Here is a 24,978-nt window from a genome sequence, read left to right on the forward strand (position 1 = left end):
AAACATTCAACCTGCATCATAGCCACATTACCAATCTGATAGTAAATCCGTGAGGAATTCGAATTACGAGTATTTAGTAACTAAATCATCCGGCTGACCTCCGACAACCGCACGGCGAACCAGACCAGGTCCCTGTCCGAAGACGGCCGAGCAGTGACGATGCAGACGACTCCGCCTCGACCCATCTCGATCGGTATGCAAAAAAAAAAGAAAGAAAGAAAGAAAGACGTGAGACAGACTGAAGAACACCGAGTCGCGAACATGAAGTCCGTTTTCGGAGCGCTAAGGTTGACGTTGTTAACTGCAGAGCTTCTGCAAACGTTGTCATACAGCAATGTCAAGGTAATATGAGTTTCGCATTCGTTTTTATGCCACTTTTCGCACTGGCCTAATGCTTTATTTGGTCGTTTCTGCTTACAAAGTTTGCCACCGATTGCTGTATTGCATGTAAAAGTAGAGCTGTTTCTGTGATCGCTTCATTCATTTGATGCTTGGAGCTGGAGCGTGCGTTTTACACTCAAAGCTAGATCCCTGGTATTATGAAGTCGAGCTAGAACAACGTTTTGTGGTTCTATTTGACATACTTCAACCATAGTGATACATAACCACTAGAGGGACCCTCAATGGTTGAGCACATGCAGAGCCTGCCTCCAACTTTAACTGGGACACCCCTAGTGGTGTAGTGGGGGTTTTTTTAAGTGGGTGTACGCGATTCTGGGATGTTCTATATATACATACAGAACATCAATCATAGGCTACAACACCAGTTGAACTAACGTTAAATGTAATGTTTTACTACTCCAAAATAATCACAGGCCAACGTTATTAAGCATAACTCGTATTAGAACAATGATCAACAAACATTTAAATAACCCGCAGACAGCGTGATTGAAATTGAATGTGGTGTCGGGAGAAGTGGGTGGACGGTGTACCCCCGCGTAACACGCCCACTACACCCCTTGACACCCCGGCCATCTCGATGTCATTTCTTGCATTCACTTGTGTTGAGGTTACTTTGTTTGGCACCAATATATTAATCATAGCTTGTTCAATTATTTACCCGAAATAATAATGTGGCAGGCTGATTGGACGCACTAAAATTGTCCCTACGTGTGAGTGTGGGCGTGGATGGTTGTTCATCTCTGTGTGCCCTGCGATTGGCTGGCAACTGATTCAGGGTGTCCCCCGCCTACTGCCCGGAGACGGCTGGGATAGGCTCCAGCAACCCCCGCGACCCTAGTGAGGATCAAGCGGTTCGGAAAATGGATGGATGGATAATGAATTGCAATAAAAAAATATACAAATAAAACCCCGACAACAAAGACTCTGAAGAAGGAATAACAAGCCAAGAGATGTGCTTTTTTATTTTGGGGGAATGTAACTTTTTTTCCCCTTTTGCTGGTCACCAGGCCGGATCATTCATACAGTCAATGGTTGGATCAAATGTTTTTGAAACTTTAAGCAAGCGCTATCGGAGTTGTTGCTTCGTAAAATCAGATAAATATTGCGCTCCACACCCAAACAAAGCTAAAAAAACACATTTGCGTATCAGTAATTTTAAGATAGGTACAACCAATCAAACATGAATCAAGATCGTTCAGGTTGGTTATTAAGCTTGACTGCTACTAGCCATGACTGTCATCCCTTCTTTTGAAAACCTGTCTTGTTAAACATTAAGCATGAACTCAAGATGCCATTGTGAACTTTGCTCAGAAATCTGACTGATTTACCACGTTTGAAGTGCAATGAGTTCTTTTCCGTCAATCCCCTGACAAAGTGCATAACGTCACAAAAATGAACCAAACAAACGCATACACACGACATCTCTCTTGTTTGTTCAAATTATGTTTGCTGTATTGTATGCATGTTTTAGGGGGGAAAAAATGCCCCACAACCCCCTTCATTGCGCAGATACTGTATCAACTTTTGTTTCAAACATGTACAAGACCAATAACAATAATAACTATGTTAATAATAACAACAACAATAATAATAGTAGTAAGATGCAATAATAGACAAACAGAAATAATTACAAACACATGAAAACGAAAACAGTTGAATTACATATCTGAATAGGACTGGGAAGAAGCGAAACGTGTTTACCTCCACCGTACCTCATTATTCTAACCTCCATATTACCATCATCAATGCAGGAAATTACCTAATTTATTCTAATACGTTATCAACCATCTTTACCTTACAACACAAATGAATTGGAAAAAAAGTATTGTTTTTTTATACGACATGCATACAGTGTGACTCTAAATCAGGGGTGGGCAATTATTTTTTCCAGGGGGCCACATGAGAAACAGAAAATATTGTGGAGGGCCGGCCAAAAGGCTGATCTCAATTCTGCATAATATTAACTGTACTTTTTGGTAAAAAGCAGTAAATAGCATTGTTTTGACAAGCTGGTAAGAGTATATGTTATAATTAAGCAATGAAAACATGAGGTTGCCTTCCAAAAAATGTAATTTATTCAAGCGAATTTCACAAAACAATGGGAAAGGCAATTAATCACTAAAACGGCATCATAAAAACACGCTAAACATGCAAATAAAAATAACCACAATACAACTAAAATCATGCACAACTCAACCATTTAAAGCCTTTTACATTTTTAAGTTATTTTTTCTTGTTCAGTGAGAGAAATCTAGTCTCTGCTGGGCTTTAACGAGTGCATCAAAATCAGGTTGCATGTCTGAGGTGGAGATGCGAAGCACAGCTGACTGATGATCGCATTGCTGCCAGCTCCTCCGTAATCTTGAAGTCCGGCGTTATCCCGCGCACAAATACAAGTAACTGGGCTGTGTCACGGACATCAGAGCTTTCATCCAAAGCCAAGGAGAAAAAGTCAAAATTTGCCACTTCACGTTGCAGCTGAAGCTCCAGATTGCACGATATGTTTTCGACCCTTCTCGTCACGGTTCGCCTGGAGAGCGGGACTTTCTCAAACTCTTCTTTTTTTTCAGGGCATATTAAAGCTGCAGAGTCCACCAAGCACTCTTTGATAAACTCCCCCTCCGAGAATGGCTTACTGGTTTTAGCGATTTTGTAAGCTATCACAAAGCTGGTCTCGGCTGCTGCATCCCTTGATGTGTGAAGCTTGGTAAAAAAGCCTTGCTGCTTTTGCAGTTTAGCGAGCAAAGCTTCCGATGTCCACGCCCTTTCAGCATCAGTCACGTTCTTGTATTTCTCTCCGTGTTTCGTCTCGTAATGCCGACTCAAATTGGAGTCCTTAAACACGGCGATTCTCTCCCCGCAAACTAAACACGCGGCTTTACCTCTCACTTCAGTAAATAAATACTGAGCAGTCCAATTTTTGTTGAAAACCCTGCATTCGGCATCTACCTTTCTTTTTTTAGCATGAGCAGACATTTCTGAGGGCGAAAGTGGTCTTGTGACTTGCTAGTGACAACGATCAAATCACGCCCATGCCTCAATATACGTTTTGCGTCATCATGTACGTAAATAAAAAACAACTTCAAAATAAAAGCAATGCAGCATCAGTCCATGCATCAGGTAAAATAAGAAAATACGTTTATTTTGTAATTTCCAATTAACGTTACACGGGCCGGTCAGAGTCAATCAAAGGGCCGTATGCGGCCCGGGGGCCGTACAATGCCCAGGTTTGCGCTAAATCAGTGGTCACCAAACTACGGCCCGCCTCCACATTTGGTCCGGCCCCCCTGAACAATACCAGAGAGTCTTTTGATTTATTTTTCATCTATGTATATTTGTATTTTATCATAAAATTCGGCTTTTGCAATAAAATATTCCTTAGTTATGAACTATTTTCATAATTAACTATTAGCTGGTAACAATTTCATAAACACATATAACGTGACATTTGTTCCATCCTTCTGCGGTCTGTGCCGTTATCTGGCAACCCCAGAAAAAAAAAATCCTAAACCCGTCCCTCTCAAAGAGAACGTAATCATGGAGAAAAGGTGAGGTAAGAGAAAAAAATTATTCAGAATACAGGGAATTTAACCCAAAATGGACAAGAAAAGATTGTCTGTCTCATCTGTCGGCGGCAGTATTCAAAGAATACAATCTGCGGAGACACTACGAATCCCGTCACGACAACAAGTACGATTTTTTGCATGGGCAAATGAGAGCAGACAAACTGTCAACGCTAAAAAGAGGAACGTTAGCTCAGCAAAATACATTTGTACGCCAAGCTCAGCTGAACCAGCCATCTGTTCGGGCTAGCTTTCGGTTTGCTCAACTGATAGCAAGCAGCGGTAAGGAGAGTTTGTCAAGAAATGCATGAATGCTGTCGCGGAGGCGGTGTGTCCCGAGAAGAAAGACGTCTTTAATGCCGCGAGTGTATCAAAAAAAGTTATTTGATTTTGTGTGGGTTTCTGGGAAACAATACATTTTTACGTCTAGGTACTCTTGCAGTCACACTTTTGCTGTTACAAACTGACTCCGGCCCCCCCATCAGAGAAGTGAAAAGTTATGTGGCCCTCACAGGAAAAAGTTTGGGGACCACTGCTCTAAATGAACAACCCAATGATAAGTCAGTAATGAAGTAATCAAATGATCAATAATGACCTTGTGATTATCACGTGTATTCCTGTATATATTGAAAATCTTCTCTATACCTCCTTTGAAATTGGATTATATTTGTACAGCCTTGTGATGCTAAACAGATTAGAAAATGGAAGGGTGGATGGATATATTTGTACGCTGTTTCAACGCCTCCAACACAAACTATTTCAGAGTGTTTTTCCACAAATAGAAATAAAAACTCTTTTGCGTTGTTCGTATCCTCCTCATTTTGAAATGACATTTTCCCAAGTTGCAGTTGATTCCCCTTTCAATTAATATTTATTTATATTTCACGGCAATAAATAATTAGTCCGGTGGTTAGCACGTTGACTTCACAGTGCAGAGGTACCGGGTTCGATTCCAGCTCCGGCCTCCCTGTGTGGAGTTTGCATGTTCTCCCCGGGCCTGCGTGGGTTTTCTCCGGGTACTCCGGTTTCCTCCCACATTCCAAAAACATGCGTGGCAGGCTGATTGAACACTCTAAATTGTCCCTAGGTGTGAGTGTGGGCGTGCATGGGTGTTTGTCTCTGTGTGCCCTGCGATTGGCTGGCAACCGGTTCAGGGTGTCCCCCGCCTACTGCCCGAAGACGGCTGGGATAGGCTCCAGCACCCCCCGCGACCCTGGTGAAGATGAAGCGGTTCGGAAGATGAATGATGAATGAATGAGTATACTGATTAAACAGTGTCTCCACTAGCTGTTTGTTTGGACTGGACATGTTGCTGTTGTTTTGGTGTGCGTGGATAGACAAATCTGTTCCGATTCAATATTTTCATTTAGTTTAGAACTGTATGTAATAATCCAAACCCAATATCCAGTGAATTAACAAAACAACATTTTATACTCGTTTATTGAAATTGGTGCATTACAATGAAGAAATGTATTGTGTTTTGTTAGACAGGAATACATGAATCCCAGACACAACCCCTTTTCAAAGAAAAGTATTTCACCCAGAGTCTTGACCACTTCAACTTTAATGCCATGGGGAATGGGACATTCCTTCAGCGATACCTGATCACTGGTGACTTTTGACCATTGACCTTTGTTACTTTTCAAACAACCAAGAAAGATTTGACCTTAATTTCTGTTTTGCTTCCTTCCACAGATAAATACTGGAATACTGGATATGGTCCGATTTTCTTCTACACCGGCAATGAAGGGGACATCTGGGAATTTGCCCTGAACTCTGGATTTCTTACAGAATTGGCTGCTCAGCAGGAAGCCTTGGTCGTATTTGCTGAACATGTAAGAAATGGTACATTACTTGTGTGATGAAAACTTGGAACATCCAACCAACCTTACTCATGTTTCCCATCCATATATGACAACAGCATGTGGGAGATTTCACCAATTTGAGGGGGGAAATCTTATTTGATTACATATATCCTAAAACCACTGAATGACTTCTAATATCATCCATCCATCCATTTTCCAATCCGCTTTTATCCTCACAAGGGTCGCGGTGGGTAATGGAGCCTATCCCAGCTGACTTCGGGCTGTAGGTGGGGTACACCGTGAACTGGTTGCCAGCCAATCGCAGGGCACACATAGACATACAACCATTTGTGCTCCCACTCACACCTAGAGACAATTTAGAGTGTTCAATCAGCCTGCCATGCATGTTTTTGGAATGTGGGAGGAAACCGGAGTACCCGGAGAAAACCCACACAGGCACAGGGACGACACGCAAACTCCACACAGGAAGGCTGGAGCTGGAATCGAACCCTGCACCTCTGCACTGTGAAACCGACACACTAACCAGTTGACCCTTACCACAGCAATAGGCTCAACACTCTCAGAGTCAGAGGAATGAAGACCATGAAGTAATTTTGTTCATATCTGCAAGGTGTTGATTGAGCGCAAAGTTCTCAGATGAATTAATTTTTGATCACAGGTCTCCTTGAGCGGGATACATGAAAATAACTCATGATAACAGTTCAGTACTGCATTTTAACCAAATTGGACTGCGGAGCAAGATGAGAAAGAGAAATACAAAGACTATTTTCATGGTTATTATGACCTTTTTTAAACAATAACATGGCTTCCTAATTCTAATTAGATATTTTATGCGTAATGCACTTTACATTTCAAAGAAATCTCAAAGTGCTACAGAGAGTTTAAAAACAACATTCAAAACTAAGCAACATTTTAGAAACTGGAAGGTTGCAGCAAACAGTTGGTTAAAATGAAATGAAAAGAAGAAATAAAAAAATTGAAAAAGATGAAGAAGCTTATAGGCTTACTCTAAGCAAGTTTAAAAACAAAAGCTGTGTTTTACTGCTCCTCAGTGTTGTACACTGCTCCTCAAATCCAGGGTTTCAGTTGGTGTTCAATAATGGAAAACAACAGTTTCGTGTTTGCAGAGCAGTTGTTAATTTTGTTGGAGTAGAATTTGTTACTGGATTCAACTTGCGCCTCATCAGAGGCTTATTGGTGATTCCTACAGACCGGCTTGTGTACAACCAAGCCAGAAGCAACAAATCGAGGTTCAAGGGCCCGGCCAGCTCTCTTCATAGAACGTAGCTCCTGTTGGAGGATGATCAAACAGGGGGAAGTGTGTTGTTGTCGACACGGCGGGATCCCTTGACCGTTCTCCACTTCCCCAGGTCCTCCGCGTGTTCGTTTGATTCGGGCTGAGTTGATGTGCAAAAGTCAGAGGCTGGAAATGGAGAAGTTCTTGCAAGATGTTTTACTGAACGTTCAGGGCACAACACGAATCGATTCGGGCTCCTGTGAGTCTAAGATTTCATCAGGAAGCCCCGAGCAACTACAGTCACACGTACATATAGGCATAGTATGTTAATTATATTAATTAGGGGCGGGCAGTCCTTCCCCTCATGTAAAAATCTGAAACAAAGAAAGTCAAGCAAAGTTCGATTTTGGCATTTTGACAAAGTACAGACCATATCTGTTGGTCCACAAATCTTGAGATTAGGGTTCCTCTTCGAAGGCACTTGACAGCCTTCAGGGACTTTCCCAAGGTGGGAGACGCAAAAGAAAACACTTGGGGGGCTGTTAATCACTCAAGGGGAAATAGGAGCCCAGCTTCACACTACATTCTTTGTTTTAAGTAGCGGATGTTCAGGACAGAGACCTAATAGTCAAGGTCGACCTGTCTATGATACAAAGTTTTAAGCTAAACATATAACATAGGTGATATCTTCACTCCCCGAGGCAATTTTACACAAAGAGACTACTCTTGTATTCAGTGGAGCATGGGATTTCAGGATGTCACAAAGGCTTTAACTAGGCCGCTGACTATTATTGGCTGTGCAGAGCTTGTCATGATCCGTATTCGGCAGCAGGTGGCACGCGTTCACTTCTGCCGCCTGCACACCTGCTGCCTATTTGCCAGAGATTGCACCTGCTATATCTAGGCGCTCCGGCGGTCGACCCATTGCCGGAGTATTGCATGCCGTGCCACTGCTATTGCCTATGATTACACATATTGTTCGACACCATTCGCGGTTGGTTATATTATCGTCGTCCCACGGGAAGCATTATCTTAGCGTACGTAAATCAGTACTCGTTTAACATATTTTTCCTTGCCGTTGTTTTGCAAGCGCTTTCTGTTGTCGCGTTCCTTATTTCCTGGCTATCGTTCTGAGACCAGCGTTTTCTGTTGTTTTATTAGGCGGGATTTTTGTTTATAATAAATATTATTGTTTTACAAAGTCCTTGTCGGTGTCTGCTATTTCGGGTATCCGCTTGTTTTCGTTTTCTCCGTTACGTACGAAGCAGTTCCCTTTTCCTGCTTCGTGCGTAACGTGACACAGCTAGTGGCTGAGTTTTTGAATATGTAATAACAAGGACAAGACTACGCCCCCTAGAGTGCGACACCACTACAAAGTGTCGATTTAGAGCTAAATTAGCATTGCAGTTTTTAGAAGTATAGTGAGGGCTGATTTACAGACCACCAAAAAATGTATGCAACTGCATGGAGCAAATGATTTTTACGCCTGGTAAGAATTGAAGCATAGTAGATTCACCAAACACATATTTGTTAATGAACAAGGGTGTTCCTGAACAAAGTTCCATTGTATAAGATTTACGATTGTAAATACATATAAGGATAAGCATTGACGATTGTCAAACCTGTCTGTTTTTTGAGCACAACAAGGAGGGAATAAAAATCACTCCAAAAAGTAATCTTATAAGATAGTTGGTCAGGATGATGTAGGAGACTGGGTGGTCTCAGAATTGTTTGTTATTTATTTATTGTTGTGTGTTCACCCCCGCCATAGAATTTATTTTGTGATTTCCTGTCTTGACTTTCTGTTCTGGTGGATTATTTTTGATTTCCTTCGTGTCATTGAAGTTATCATTACCGTATTTTCACGACTATAAGGCGCCATTAAAAGTCTTAAATTTTCTCCAGAATGGACAGGACGCCTTATAATGCAGAGCGTTTAGTGTATGCGCCGAGTTCCAAAGCCTGACTGAGAGCCCCTTTGGCCGACACGCTGTTTATATAGAGAAAAGGCGGAGTGAGTGACGACAGGCATGCGGAACTCCGCCATTGAGTGAAGGGTGGGCGTGTAAGAGGACGCTAAAGGCACGTCCCTAGCAGGTACCAGTCGAGTGAGTACATTGTAAAATGGCGAAATAAAGTACAACCGAACTCAGTTTTGCTTCCATTGCCTTTTTAAAAACGTGTTTTTAGCGTGCGTGCATGCATGCCGTATGTTTAAGCTGGCGTATGTTTTACCATGCCTGGCTGCGCCCAATAAGATAAGATAAGAAACCCTTTATTAGTCTCGCAATGGAGAAATTCCCGATTCACAGCAGCAAAGTTATGAAAGGAAGAAGTAGAACAACAAAATATAGGAGCTGCTGGAAAGGGAGCCACTCACGCGGCGCCATTTTGAAGTCAAAATAACAAAAATAACACAACACAACACATAGGACACAGACAGTCGTGCAATCTTCACCACTTTTCTGCATACACTTTGTTGTCTGAAGCAGTTCTAGATGAAAGAGGAGAGGATCAAAGTGTCCTTTCACCAGTGGATCAGAGACGTCATGCTGAAAATGTGCACACGTCTGCTCCAAGCTAAGTTTTGAAAGCAAACGCGAAGCTGTAGCGTCCATTGACGAAAAAGAGATTGGCTCACATCTCCTGTCCCATGTAAATCCACTTCAATTCCAAGCCGCGACTCCCAGTTCCACATCCGCATCGACGCTGCACGCTAACACTCCTTTCTTCTCATCGTCGGCTCCTCAAGCCTTACATCCATCCAGCCGCAGACCGTTAAACAGCACCGATCTCTCCGCTGAACAAAGTGGGGCTGTGAAAAATGCTGCCCATTACAGGCGCAAGACACAAGCGCACCGGGACTGTCCAGCAACGACAGTCAAATGGCGCAGACATTCCTCCCAGTCAAAAACAATACAGTGCGTTTTGTGTATGTGTCAAATACAGAAATAGCACCCCTTACTGAGACTGCGCCCAACAACACGGTGCGCCGAATGGTCGTGAAAATACGGTAATTTACGTTTTCGGAGGCGGTCCTTGAACGCCTCTCAAGCCGAACGTGAGAGCAGGCACGTAAGTCGAGAGAGATGCGCCTGTATTTGCTTGAGTGTTAAATGAATTAATAAAGTGTATGTTTTAAAAAACCAACACGACAGCGCTCTTTATTTCGGAGCTGCAACAATAATCATTTGGAGACATCCGACACTTAGGTCTTATGAGAGGAAAAAAATGCTCATATTAGGCACGATTATCAGCATGTGTGTAACCTGCTTTTACACTGTCAAACAGTATTATTGATGTGCCCATAGTCTACCCTTTACAAAAAAATATACAATCGAAGGATAATTTCGTGAGATGAGCATTCTGTCATCACTGATAATGTAGTGGTACACTAGCCTGACTTGGTTGCGGGCAGTGTGGGATCGGTTTTCACTCTGTGACGTTGTGGATGTGAAGGGTTGTTTGTCTTGATACTGTATGTGCCTTGCGACCGACTGGCGACCAATTTAGGGTGTGGTCTGCCTTCTGCTCAAAGTCAGCTGGGATAGGCTCCAGCACCCCCGGAATGGATGGATGGATGGAGCATTTTGTCAGACCGATGGAAGGTCTGTCAGTCCATCACTGTTACCATCAGTATTTTAGGCTGACCCACGTGGGCCCAGAACACCCCATCGGCGAAAGCCATTTGGCGTAGGGAATGTAATTTCAGTGTCTCACACACAAAAGTTAACGTGCAACCAAATAAAGAAAAAAAAAGAAATAAATATAGACAACAAACACACACATACACTTCTCGAATGCTCTCCCAAGCAGAAAAGAACTACTCACAAATAGAAAAGGAGGCTTTGAGTCTGGTGTACGGATTTAAGAAATTCCACCAATACCTTTGGGGGCGGAAGTTCGAATTGGTAACCAACCACAAGCCTCTGCCCGCGCTGTTCGGAGAATGCAAGGGACTACCAACAATGGCAGCAGCACGCATACAGAGATGGGCAATCATATTGTCTGCTATTATCACATAACCTACAGGCAATCAGAGGAGCACGGTCATGCAGATGGACTATCCCGTGTCCCCCTGCCTGAGACGATAGACGATGGAACAAAGACAATACTGTATCAACAGAAGGAGGAACATGATCGTCAGGCTGCCGAAAGACAGTTTGATGTGGATGACCCCGTCTATCTACGCAACACAGCAGGAGAACATCCCAAATGGATCCCTGGAGTAGTGACACAACTGACTAGACCAGTGTCATACCATGTGCAAGGTGAAAGGTATACAGGTTCCATGGAGACCAGCTGAGCTTTCGATACCCACCTGACATTTTAGATCCGGGACCTGAAAGTGCGACTCAGTCAGCTGAGCAGGAGAAAGACTTTGACGAGCCGGAGTCCACAACTCCTGCATCACCAGCTTTTGCACCAGACCCGCCTGAACCACTTGTGCCAGAGACGTAAAGCGTTCAGGATGTAAAGCACAACGCCCTTTACGTTACAGGGATTGATTGTGATGTCGTAATTTGAAAGACGTTCAAATTGAATTTGTTTATTATTGAAGAAATGTTATGCAGTATGATGGATAAGGAAATGTGAATTTGTTATGTACCTTTAAACTAAGGGGGGAGGTAATGTAATACCTTCAATGTTTAAGTCTCTTTCCCCACGTTGTTAATGGCGGAACTCGACGGTCGAATACATAATAGAAAACGCGTGTGTGTGCCTCGTCTTTTCAAGACACAACAGTTGTGATTTGGATTTGCCGATATAGCGACCAATCACAACAAGTAAGACATTCGTTTTAGCCCATATAGGAAGTAACGACAAACTAACGCTTCGCTATAAAAATGGATGCTTGCAAACGTTACGTGTAAACATTACGAGCCCCGAATCTGCATAAGACAAGTCCGGAGCCCCCCCCCCCCCCCCCCCCCCCCCCTCCAGAATTTTTTTACGGATTTGGAACAATGTAAAATAGGTCAATTTTGACTGGAAAAAAGCGGAATTCCGCCAAAACGCGGAAAAATCTCATCCTTGCTTGCGGGAGATTTCAAACTCCAAACCACGATATTTTGCTCTACAAATACCATTCAAATAATTATTCACCCGTCCAAATATAACACCTTACAAGCTTCATGGTAAAATAGCTACCAATTACCTGAATATCGCCAGGGTTACAACGACAATCATGGGTCTATCAAGTGGGGACGAGCGGCATACACACGTCAGTGACTATCTTCCTTCACATGAGTGTCCTCCTCCCCTCACTTCCTGGTCTAATTCTCGGTCGCGCTTTATGTTCCCGCGTGTTTTTATCAAGCGTGCTCTTAAAGTGACAGTGCTACATTTGTTAAAAAAGGCAGCCTTCACTTCAAAAGTCTAAGTATGGTTCACCTGGTTACATAAGATAATGGGAACATAAGTCAAACCCCCCCACGTCCGCCTGACACCAACAGGAGTGGCAGAAAATAATACCAGTATGTGGACACACATTTGGAGCCAATGTCCTTTAAAAAGGACTATTTTGTAGAGCATCTATCTGTAACCTAAGTGTTGTGATTTTTGCTATGTGGTGTAGCCTCAGATTGAAGCAAATCAAGTTAGGGGCTCCGTAAAGAACAGAGACACGAGTAAGGCCAACCGTGTATGGTGATGCCTGTCGATGTCATAGCATGTGTCGTTGTAGTGCCCAAGTTAAAAAAAAAACATCTTTTGAGCCGATTCTCCTCCACACCATGAAGAGGACCTCCAACATTTTGATGGGCCTCTGTATTCTGCTGCTGCCTGACGAACAACCCACTCTGCTACCGTGGCAATCTCCACGGTTGGAATAATGAGATTGCCGTTGTTTGTGAGGGTCAGCAGGTGGTAGCTCTGATCTTTTCTGGCAGATTCAGCGTCCATTCCAAGGCTGGCCCAGCAGACATCAAAGGACAGCTTCTCTAGAGCTTCTCTGAATCTACAACAGAGAAGCCAAATCTGTGTTCTTTTAATACATGGATCTTAATCAGATGGTTTATACAGCAAAAACATATATTTTTTATATGTTTTGATAAAAAATGTCTCTTGATTGAAAATGTTTCCTAACCCCTGGTGACTTTGTAAATATTTCTTCATCGATGTGTATGAGTACTGTAAATCAAGTGACCTAACTGTTATTTCTCAATTCATTTACACAGAATGCTACCTGAAAAAAAATTGGGCTCTTATAATAACACCATCATAACCCTTCCTGGGTACCGCTGAGGTAAACTGTTTAATGACAAATCATAGGACACATTTATTTGTGAGTGACATTCCGCATGAATGCAAAAACATCATCAGGGGAAGGCTCATGCTGAAGAAGGCTCAATGGCAGTTTTCCCTCTGCTCTACTCGAAGCAGTTGAGCTAAAATGAACAGTTACATATTCATACATGTTCTGGAGTACATAACACAATATGTGTAAACTTGCAGAAGGGGTGGCATTAAATTACATATCTAAATATTGATTTATCCAACTTTAATATCTTAATTTCCTATGGCCAATGGTGCACATACCCTTTCAAGATGAACAGGTAAGTTGAAGATGTTTGGCACAGCATCAGCTGTAAGACTTGACATTCTGCCGCGTTCTGTCAAAATCCTCACTTTGAAAGTGTTGATTGCAAAGCAATGACTTATCGTTTGAAATGAAACTATCCCTTATTGAGGCAAATTCCTACTACCTCCCGTGCTCCCTGCTTTTAAGAAACTGTAACAGAACGTGTATTCTACACAACGAGCATCCTAATTTTAGCGGAATGTGATACCACGGGTTCTTGTTTGGGGACTAACGTTCATTGGAGCAGCCCAGCGAGCACTAAAATCAGATACTTTTAAATTATGTGGTATTGCTAACAAATTTAACACAAATTATGTGTAATTTATGTGAAAACAAGAGATTAATTCTGCCTCTCCAATGTAAAGGTGCTGAGTCAACTTTGTTATCAGTTTAAGGACTTACTCAAAGCTTCTAAACAAGCAAATAAACACAACCACGTCAACGTAAAAAAGTTGCGTCAACAAAAGATTAGGTGGTCGAGAAATATTATTGGTCTCAGGAAAATCTAATGATAACCGAAAATCGTGATTGGGAACTCCTCGTCCTTGAGTTGCCTCGCAGCAATGATACAAACAAGTGTAAATTAAGGGGTTCGCTGTTTTTGGTGGATAACTCTCCTTTACGAACGGCAAAAGAAGAAATTGAATCCTTTCAATGCGGTTTTATTAAAATGGAAAAAAAGACGTCTGCACCGCAACTCTCGAACGAACGAGAACACCCCTCTTTCCGGTAACTCAAACACTTCCTGGTTTCTTTCAGCCAATCAGACAATATCAACATAAACTTGTTTCAGCAATTATTTAACGGAATATAACCTAGGCAACTGTAACACAAAAGAATATAATGCTCAAATATAAAATGAAAAACATTAACAATTTAACATAAACTTACACCAGCTGCAACTATTTAAACATTCAACCTGCATCATAGCCACATTACCAATCTGATAGTAAATCCGTGAGGAATTCGAATTACGAGTATTTAGTAACTAAATCATCCGGCTGACCTCCGACAACCGCACGGCGAACCAGACCAGGTCCCTGTCCGAAGACGGCCGAGCAGTGACGATGCAGACGACTCCGCCTCGACCCATCTCGATCGGTATGCAAAAAAAAAAGAAAGAAAGAAAGAAAGACGTGAGACAGACTGAAGAACACCGAGTCGCGAACATGAAGTCCGTTTTCGGAGCGCTAAGGTTGACGTTGTTAACTGCAGAGCTTCTGCAAACGTTGTCATACAGCAATGTCAAGGTAATATGAGTTTCGCATTCGTTTTTATGCCACTTTTCGCACTGGCCTAATGCTTTATTTGGTCGTTTCTGCTTACAAAGTTTGCCACCGATTGCTGTATTGCATGTAAAAGTAGAGCTGTTTCTGTGATCGCTTCATTCATTTGATGCTTGGAGCTGGAGCGTGCGTTTTACACTCAAAGCTAGATCCCTGGTATTATGAAGTCGAGCTAGAACAACGTTTTGTGGTTCTATTTGACATACTTCAACCATAGTGATACATAACCACTAGAGGGACCCTCAATGGTTGAGCACATGCAGAGCCTGCCTCCAACTTTAACTGGGACACCCCTAGTGGTGTAGTGGGGGTTTTTTTAAGTGGGTGTACGCGATTCTGGGATGTTCTATATATACATACAGAACATCAATCATAGGCTACAACACCAGTTGAACTAACGTTAAATGTAATGTTTTACTACTCCAAAATAATCACAGGCCAACGTTATTAAGCATAACTCGTATTAGAACAATGATCAACAAACATTTAAATAACCCGCAGACAGCGTGATTGAAATTGAATGTGGTGTCGGGAGAAGTGGGTGGACGGTGTACCCCCGCGTAACACGCCCACTACACCCCTTGACACCCCGGCCATCTCGATGTCATTTCTTGCATTCACTTGTGTTGAGGTTACTTTGTTTGGCACCAATATATTAATCATAGCTTGTTCAATTATTTACCCGAAATAATAATGTGGCAGGCTGATTGGACGCACTAAAATTGTCCCTACGTGTGAGTGTGGGCGTGGATGGTTGTTCATCTCTGTGTGCCCTGCGATTGGCTGGCAACTGATTCAGGGTGTCCCCCGCCTACTGCCCGGAGACGGCTGGGATAGGCTCCAGCAACCCCCGCGACCCTAGTGAGGATCAAGCGGTTCGGAAAATGGATGGATGGATAATGAATTGCAATAAAAAAATATACAAATAAAACCCCGACAACAAAGACTCTGAAGAAGGAATAACAAGCCAAGAGATGTGCTTTTTTATTTTGGGGGAATGTAACTTTTTTTCCCCTTTTGCTGGTCACCAGGCCGGATCATTCATACAGTCAATGGTTGGATCAAATGTTTTTGAAACTTTAAGCAAGCGCTATCGGAGTTGTTGCTTCGTAAAATCAGATAAATATTGCGCTCCACACCCAAACAAAGCTAAAAAAACACATTTGCGTATCAGTAATTTTAAGATAGGTACAACCAATCAAACATGAATCAAGATCGTTCAGGTTGGTTATTAAGCTTGACTGCTACTAGCCATGACTGTCATCCCTTCTTTTGAAAACCTGTCTTGTTAAACATTAAGCATGAACTCAAGATGCCATTGTGAACTTTGCTCAGAAATCTGACTGATTTACCACGTTTGAAGTGCAATGAGTTCTTTTCCGTCAATCCCCTGACAAAGTGCATAACGTCACAAAAATGAACCAAACAAACGCATACACACGACATCTCTCTTGTTTGTTCAAATTATGTTTGCTGTATTGTATGCATGTTTTAGGGGGGAAAAAATGCCCCACAACCCCCTTCATTGCGCAGATACTGTATCAACTTTTGTTTCAAACATGTACAAGACCAATAACAATAATAACTATGTTAATAATAACAACAACAATAATAATAGTAGTAAGATGCAATAATAGACAAACAGAAATAATTACAAACACATGAAAACGAAAACAGTTGAATTACATATCTGAATAGGACTGGGAAGAAGCGAAACGTGTTTACCTCCACCGTACCTCATTATTCTAACCTCCATATTACCATCATCAATGCAGGAAATTACCTAATTTATTCTAATACGTTATCAACCATCTTTACCTTACAACACAAATGAATTGGAAAAAAAGTATTGTTTTTTTATACGACATGCATACAGTGTGACTCTAAATCAGGGGTGGGCAATTATTTTTTCCAGGGGGCCACATGAGAAACAGAAAATATTGTGGAGGGCCGGCCAAAAGGCTGATCTCAATTCTGCATAATATTAACTGTACTTTTTGGTAAAAAGCAGTAAATAGCATTGTTTTGACAAGCTGGTAAGAGTATATGTTATAATTAAGCAATGAAAACATGAGGTTGCCTTCCAAAAAATGTAATTTATTCAAGCGAATTTCACAAAACAATGGGAAAGGCAATTAATCACTAAAACGGCATCATAAAAACACGCTAAACATGCAAATAAAAATAACCACAATACAACTAAAATCATGCACAACTCAACCATTTAAAGCCTTTTACATTTTTAAGTTATTTTTTCTTGTTCAGTGAGAGAAATCTAGTCTCTGCTGGGCTTTAACGAGTGCATCAAAATCAGGTTGCATGTCTGAGGTGGAGATGCGAAGCACAGCTGACTGATGATCGCATTGCTGCCAGCTCCTCCGTAATCTTGAAGTCCGGCGTTATCCCGCGCACAAATACAAGTAACTGGGCTGTGTCACGGACATCAGAGCTTTCATCCAAAGCCAAGGAGAAAAAGTCAAAATTTGCCACTTCACGTTGCAGCTGAAGCTCCAGATTGCACGATATGTTTTCGACCCTTCTCGTCACGGTTCGCCTGGAGAGCGGGACTTTCTCAAACTCTTCTTTTTTTTCAGGGCATATTAAAGCTGCAGAGTCCACCAAGCACTCTTTGATAAACTCCCCCTCCGAGAATGGCTTACTGGTTTTAGCGATTTTGTAAGCTATCACAAAGCTGGTCTCGGCTGCTGCATCCCTTGATGTGTGAAGCTTGGTAAAAAAGCCTTGCTGCTTTTGCAGTTTAGCGAGCAAAGCTTCCGATGTCCACGCCCTTTCAGCATCAGTCACGTTCTTGTATTTCTCTCCGTGTTTCGTCTCGTAATGCCGACTCAAATTGGAGTCCTTAAACACGGCGATTCTCTCCCCGCAAACTAAACACGCGGCTTTACCTCTCACTTCAGTAAATAAATACTGAGCAGTCCAATTTTTGTTGAAAACCCTGCATTCGGCATCTACCTTTCTTTTTTTAGCATGAGCAGACATTTCTGAGGGCGAAAGTGGTCTTGTGACTTGCTAGTGACAACGATCAAATCACGCCCATGCCTCAATATACGTTTTGCGTCATCATGTACGTAAATAAAAAACAACTTCAAAATAAAAGCAATGCAGCATCAGTCCATGCATCAGGTAAAATAAGAAAATACGTTTATTTTGTAATTTCCAATTAACGTTACACGGGCCGGTCAGAGTCAATCAAAGGGCCGTATGCGGCCCGGGGGCCGTACAATGCCCAGGTTTGCGCTAAATCAGTGGTCACCAAACTACGGCCCGCCTCCACATTTGGTCCGGCCCCCCTGAACAATACCAGAGAGTCTTTTGATTTATTTTTCATCTATGTATATTTGTATTTTATCATAAAATTCGGCTTTTGCAATAAAATATTCCTTAGTTATGAACTATTTTCATAATTAACTATTAGCTGGTAACAATTTCATAAACACATATAACGTGACATTTGTTCCATCCTTCTGCGGTCTGTGCCGTTATCTGGCAACCCCAGAAAAAAAAAATCCTAAACCCGTCCCTCTCAAAGAGAACGTAATCATGGAGAAAAGGTGAGGTAAGAGAAAAAAATTATTCAGAATACAGGGAATTTAACCCAAAATGGACAAGAAAAGATTGTCTGTCTCATCTGTCGGCGGCAGTATTCAAAGAATACAATCTGCGGAGACACTACGAATCCCGTCACGACAACAAGTACGATTTTTTGCATGGGCAAATGAGAGCAGACAAACTGTCAACGCTAAAAAGAGGAACGTTAGCTCAGCAAAATACATTTGTACGCCAAGCTCAGCTGAACCAGCCATCTGTTCGGGCTAGCTTTCGGTTTGCTCAACTGATAGCAAGCAGCGGTAAGGAGAGTTTGTCAAGAAATGCATGAATGCTGTCGCGGAGGCGGTGTGTCCCGAGAAGAAAGACGTCTTTAATGCCGCGAGTGTATCAAAAAAAGTTATTTGATTTTGTGTGGGTTTCTGGGAAACAATACATTTTTACGTCTAGGTACTCTTGCAGTCACACTTTTGCTGTTACAAACTGACTCCGGCCCCCCCATCAGAGAAGTGAAAAGTTATGTGGCCCTCACAGGAAAAAGTTTGGGGACCACTGCTCTAAATGAACAACCCAATGATAAGTCAGTAATGAAGTAATCAAATGATCAATAATGACCTTGTGATTATCACGTGTATTCCTGTATATATTGAAAATCTTCTCTATACCTCCTTTGAAATTGGATTATATTTGTACAGCCTTGTGATGCTAAACAGATTAGAAAATGGAAGGGTGGATGGATATATTTGTACGCTGTTTCAACGCCTCCAACACAAACTATTTCAGAGTGTTTTTCCACAAATAGAAATAAAAACTCTTTTGCGTTGTTCGTATCCTCCTCATTTTGAAATGACATTTTCCCAAGTTGCAGTTGATTCCCCTTTCAATTAATATTTATTTATATTTCACGGCAATAAATAATTAGTCCGGTGGTTAGCACGTTGACTTCACAGTGCAGAGGTACCGGGTTCGATTCCAGCTCCGGCCTCCCTGTGTGGAGTTTGCATGTTCTCCCCGGGCCTGCGTGGGTTTTCTCCGGGTACTCCGGTTTCCTCCCACATTCCAAAAACATGCGTGGCAGGCTGATTGAACACTCTAAATTGTCCCTAGGTGTGAGTGTGGGCGTGCATGGGTGTTTGTCTCTGTGTGCCCTGCGATTGGCTGGCAACCGGTTCAGGGTGTCCCCCGCCTACTGCCCGAAGACGGCTGGGATAGGCTCCAGCACCCCCCGCGACCCTGGTGAAGATGAAGCGGTTCGGAAGATGAATGATGAATGAATGAGTATACTGATTAAACAGTGTCTCCACTAGCTGTTTGTTTGGACTGGACATGTTGCTGTTGTTTTGGTGTGCGTGGATAGACAAATCTGTTCCGATTCAATATTTTCATTTAGTTTAGAACTGTATGTAATAATCCAAACCCAATATCCAGTGAATTAACAAAACAACATTTTATACTCGTTTATTGAAATTGGTGCATTACAATGAAGAAATGTATTGTGTTTTGTTAGACAGGAATACATGAATCCCAGACACAACCCCTTTTCAAAGAAAAGTATTTCACCCAGAGTCTTGACCACTTCAACTTTAATGCCATGGGGAATGGGACATTCCTTCAGCGATACCTGATCACTGGTGACTTTTGACCATTGACCTTTGTTACTTTTCAAACAACCAAGAAAGATTTGACCTTAATTTCTGTTTTGCTTCCTTCCACAGATAAATACTGGAATACTGGATATGGTCCGATTTTCTTCTACACCGGCAATGAAGGGGACATCTGGGAATTTGCCCTGAACTCTGGATTTCTTACAGAATTGGCTGCTCAGCAGGAAGCCTTGGTCGTATTTGCTGAACATGTAAGAAATGGTACATTACTTGTGTGATGAAAACTTGGAACATCCAACCAACCTTACTCATGTTTCCCATCCATATATGACAACAGCATGTGGGAGATTTCACCAATTTGAGGGGGGAAATCTTATTTGATTACATATATCCTAAAACCACTGAATGACTTCTAATATCATCCATCCATCCATTTTCCAATCCGCTTTTATCCTCACAAGGGTCGCGGTGGGTAATGGAGCCTATCCCAGCTGACTTCGGGCTGTAGGTGGGGTACACCGTGAACTGGTTGCCAGCCAATCGCAGGGCACACATAGACATACAACCATTTGTGCTCCCACTCACACCTAGAGACAATTTAGAGTGTTCAATCAGCCTGCCATGCATGTTTTTGGAATGTGGGAGGAAACCGGAGTACCCGGAGAAAACCCACACAGGCACAGGGACGACACGCAAACTCCACACAGGAAGGCTGGAGCTGGAATCGAACCCTGCACCTCTGCACTGTGAAACCGACACACTAACCAGTTGACCCTTACCACAGCAATAGGCTCAACACTCTCAGAGTCAGAGGAATGAAGACCATGAAGTAATTTTGTTCATATCTGCAAGGTGTTGATTGAGCGCAAAGTTCTCAGATGAATTAATTTTTGATCACAGGTCTCCTTGAGCGGGATACATGAAAATAACTCATGATAACAGTTCAGTACTGCATTTTAACCAAATTGGACTGCGGAGCAAGATGAGAAAGAGAAATACAAAGACTATTTTCATGGTTATTATGACCTTTTTTAAACAATAACATGGCTTCCTAATTCTAATTAGATATTTTATGCGTAATGCACTTTACATTTCAAAGAAATCTCAAAGTGCTACAGAGAGTTTAAAAACAACATTCAAAACTAAGCAACATTTTAGAAACTGGAAGGTTGCAGCAAACAGTTGGTTAAAATGAAATGAAAAGAAGAAATAAAAAAATTGAAAAAGATGAAGAAGCTTATAGGCTTACTCTAAGCAAGTTTAAAAACAAAAGCTGTGTTTTACTGCTCCTCAGTGTTGTACACTGCTCCTCAAATCCAGGGTTTCAGTTGGTGTTCAATAATGGAAAACAACAGTTTCGTGTTTGCAGAGCAGTTGTTAATTTTGTTGGAGTAGAATTTGTTACTGGATTCAACTTGCGCCTCATCAGAGGCTTATTGGTGATTCCTACAGACCGGCTTGTGTACAACCAAGCCAGAAGCAACAAATCGAGGTTCAAGGGCCCGGCCAGCTCTCTTCATAGAACGTAGCTCCTGTTGGAGGATGATCAAACAGGGGGAAGTGTGTTGTTGTCGACACGGCGGGATCCCTTGACCGTTCTCCACTTCCCCAGGTCCTCCGCGTGTTCGTTTGATTCGGGCTGAGTTGATGTGCAAAAGTCAGAGGCTGGAAATGGAGAAGTTCTTGCAAGATGTTTTACTGAACGTTCAGGGCACAACACGAATCGATTCGGGCTCCTGTGAGTCTAAGATTTCATCAGGAAGCCCCGAGCAACTACAGTCACACGTACATATAGGCATAGTATGTTAATTATATTAATTAGGGGCGGGCAGTCCTTCCCCTCATGTAAAAATCTGAAACAAAGAAAGTCAAGCAAAGTTCGATTTTGGCATTTTGACAAAGTACAGACCATATCTGTTGGTCCACAAATCTTGAGATTAGGGTTCCTCTTCGAAGGCACTTGACAGCCTTCAGGGACTTTCCCAAGGTGGGAGACGCAAAAGAAAACACTTGGGGGGCTGTTAATCACTCAAGGGGAAATAGGAGCCCAGCTTCACACTACATTCTTTGTTTTAAGTAGCGGATGTTCAGGACAGAGACCTAATAGTCAAGGTCGACCTGTCTATGATACAAAGTTTTAAGCTAAACATATAACATAGGTGATATCTTCACTCCCCGAGGCAATTTTACACAAAGAGACTACTCTTGTATTCAGTGGAGCATGGGATTTCAGGATGTCACAAAGGCTTTAACTAGGCCGCTGACTATTATTGGCTGTGCAGAGCTTGTCATGATCCGTATTCGGCAGCAGGTGGCACGCGTTCACTTCTGCCGCCTGCACACCTGCTGCCTATTTGCCAGAGATTGCACCTGCTATATCTAGGCGCTCCGGCGGTCGACCCATTGCCGGAGTATTGCATGCCGTGCCACTGCTATTGCCTATGATTACACATATTGTTCGACACCATTCGCGGTTGGTTATATTATCGTCGTCCCACGGGAAGCATTATCTTAGCGTACGTAAATCAGTACTCGTTTAACATATTTTTCCTTGCCGTTGTTTTGCAAGCGCTTTCTGTTGTCGCGTTCCTTATTTCCTGGCTATCGTTCTGAGACCAGCGTTTTCTGTTGTTTTATTAGGCGGGATTTTTGTTTATAATAAATATTATTGTTTTACAAAGTCCTTGTCGGTGTCTGCTATTTCGGGTATCCGCTTGTTTTCGTTTTCTCCGTTACGTACGAAGCAGTTCCCTTTTCCTGCTTCGTGCGTAACGTGACACAGCTAGTGGCTGAGTTTTTGAATATGTAATAACAAGGACAAGACTACGCCCCCTAGAGTGCGACACCACTACAAAGTGTCGATTTAGAGCTAAATTAGCATTGCAGTTTTTAGAAGTATAGTGAGGGCTGATTTACAGACCACCAAAAAATGTATGCAACTGCATGGAGCAAATGATTTTTACGCCTGGTAAGAATTGAAGCATAGTAGATTCACCAAACACATATTTGTTAATGAACAAGGGTGTTCCTGAACAAAGTTCCATTGTATAAGATTTACGATTGTAAATACATATAAGGATAAGCATTGACGATTGTCAAACCTGTCTGTTTTTTGAGCACAACAAGGAGGGAATAAAAATCACTCCAAAAAGTAATCTTATAAGATAGTTGGTCAGGATGATGTAGGAGACTGGGTGGTCTCAGAATTGTTTGTTATTTATTTATTGTTGTGTGTTCACCCCCGCCATAGAATTTATTTTGTGATTTCCTGTCTTGACTTTCTGTTCTGGTGGATTATTTTTGATTTCCTTCGTGTCATTGAAGTTATCATTACCGTATTTTCACGACTATAAGGCGCCATTAAAAGTCTTAAATTTTCTCCAGAATGGACAGGACGCCTTATAATGCAGAGCGTTTAGTGTATGCGCCGAGTTCCAAAGCCTGACTGAGAGCCCCTTTGGCCGACACGCTGTTTATATAGAGAAAAGGCGGAGTGAGTGACGACAGGCATGTGGAAGTCCGCCATTGAGTGAAGGGTGGGCGTGTAAGAGGACGCTAAAGGCACGTCCCTAGCAGGTACCAGTCGAGTGAGTACATTGTAAAATGGCGAAATAAAGTACAACCGAACTCAGTTTTGCTTCCATTGCCTTTTTAAAAACGTGTTTTTAGCGTGCGTGCATGCATGCCGTATGTTTAAGCTGGCGTATGTTTTACCATGCCTGGCTGCGCCCAATAAGATAAGATAAGAAACCCTTTATTAGTCTCGCAATGGAGAAATTCCCGATTCACAGCAGCAAAGTTATGAAAGGAAGAAGTAGAACAACAAAATATAGGAGCTGCTGGAAAGGGAGCCACTCACGCGGCGCCATTTTGAAGTCAAAATAACAAAAATAACACAACACAACACATAGGACACAGACAGTCGTGCAATCTTCACCACTTTTCTGCATACACTTTGTTGTCTGAAGCAGTTCTACATGAAAGAGGAGAGGATCAAAGTGTCCTTTCACCAGTGGATCAGAGACGTCATGCTGAAAATGTGCACACGTCTGCTACAAGCTAAGTTTTGAAAGCAAACGCGAAGCTGTAGCGTCCATTGACGAAAAAGAGATTGGCTCACATCTCCTGTCCCATGTAAATCCACTTCAATTCCAAGCCGCGACTCCCAGTTCCACATCCGCATCGACGCTGCACGCTAACACTCCTTTCTTCTCATCGTCGGCTCCTCAAGCCTTACATCCATCCAGCCGCAGACCGTTAAACAGCACCGATCTCTCCGCTGAACAAAGTGGGGCTGTGAAAAATGCTGCCCATTACAGGCGCAAGACACAAGCGCACCGGGACTGTCCAGCAACGACAGTCAAATGGCGCAGACATTCCTCCCAGTCAAAAACAATGCAGTGCGTTTTGTGTATGTGTCAAATACAGAAATAGCACCCCTTACTGAGACTGCGCCCAACAACACGGTGCGCCGAATGGTCGTGAAAATACGGTAATTTACGTTTTCGGAGGCGGTCCTTGAACGCCTCTCAAGCCGAACGTGAGAGCAGGCACGTAAGTCGAGAGAGATGCGCCTGTATTTGCTTGAGTGTTAAATGAATTAATAAAGTGTATGTTTTAAAAAACCAACACGACAGCGCTCTTTATTTCGGAGCTGCAACAATAATCATTTGGAGACATCCGACACTTAGGTCTTATGAGAGGAAAAAAATGCTCATATTAGGCACGATTATCAGCATGTGTGTAACCTGCTTTTACACTGTCAAACAGTATTATTGATGTGCCCATAGTCTACCCTTTACAAAAAAATATACAATCGAAGGATAATTTCGTGAGATGAGCATTCTGTCATCACTGATAATGTAGTGGTACACTAGCCTGACTTGGTTGCGGGCAGTGTGGGATCGGTT

General features: G+C 42.4%; 1 protein-coding gene and 1 long non-coding RNA gene across 6 annotated transcripts in view; both read left to right on the forward strand.

The window, feature by feature from the left end:
- Positions 1–228: 228 nt before the first annotated feature.
- LOC147205546 (uncharacterized) lies at positions 229–11,739 on the forward strand. 2 transcript variants are annotated; one of them, XR_015101027.1, is made up of 4 exons: positions 229–342; positions 5,453–5,576; positions 5,661–5,800; positions 11,061–11,739. It is a non-coding gene; the product is annotated as an uncharacterized LOC147205546 (long non-coding RNA). The 2 variants fall into 2 exon arrangements; XR_015101028.1 differs by lacking the exon at positions 11,061–11,739 and adding an exon at positions 5,887–10,178.
- Positions 11,740–14,491: 2,752 nt separating this feature from the next.
- The window catches only part of dpp7 (dipeptidyl-peptidase 7), a 28,926-nt gene continuing 18,439 nt past the window's right edge, over positions 14,492–24,978 (forward strand). For 2 of the 4 annotated variants that reach the window (XR_015100920.1, XM_086111260.1), the window contains exons 1-3: positions 14,754–14,861; positions 19,972–20,095; positions 20,180–20,319. Coding sequence is in view for 3 of the 4 variants with exons in the window: in XM_086111260.1 (XP_085967386.1) it covers positions 14,781–14,861; positions 19,972–20,095; positions 20,180–20,319 (345 nt within the window). In the remaining variant the exon portion in view is untranslated. Of the gene's footprint in view, positions 14,713–14,753; positions 14,862–19,971; positions 20,096–20,179; positions 20,320–24,978 lie in introns of those variants that run through there. The other 2 variants (XM_086111261.1, XM_086111263.1) reach the window with 2 other exon arrangements.

The sequence above is a fragment of the Hippocampus guttulatus genome, chromosome 5 (genome assembly GCF_054856545.1).
Source record: "Hippocampus guttulatus isolate MCC_2025c chromosome 5, RoL_Hgut_1.0, whole genome shotgun sequence".
Lineage (NCBI taxonomy): Eukaryota > Metazoa > Chordata > Actinopteri > Syngnathiformes > Syngnathidae > Hippocampus > Hippocampus guttulatus.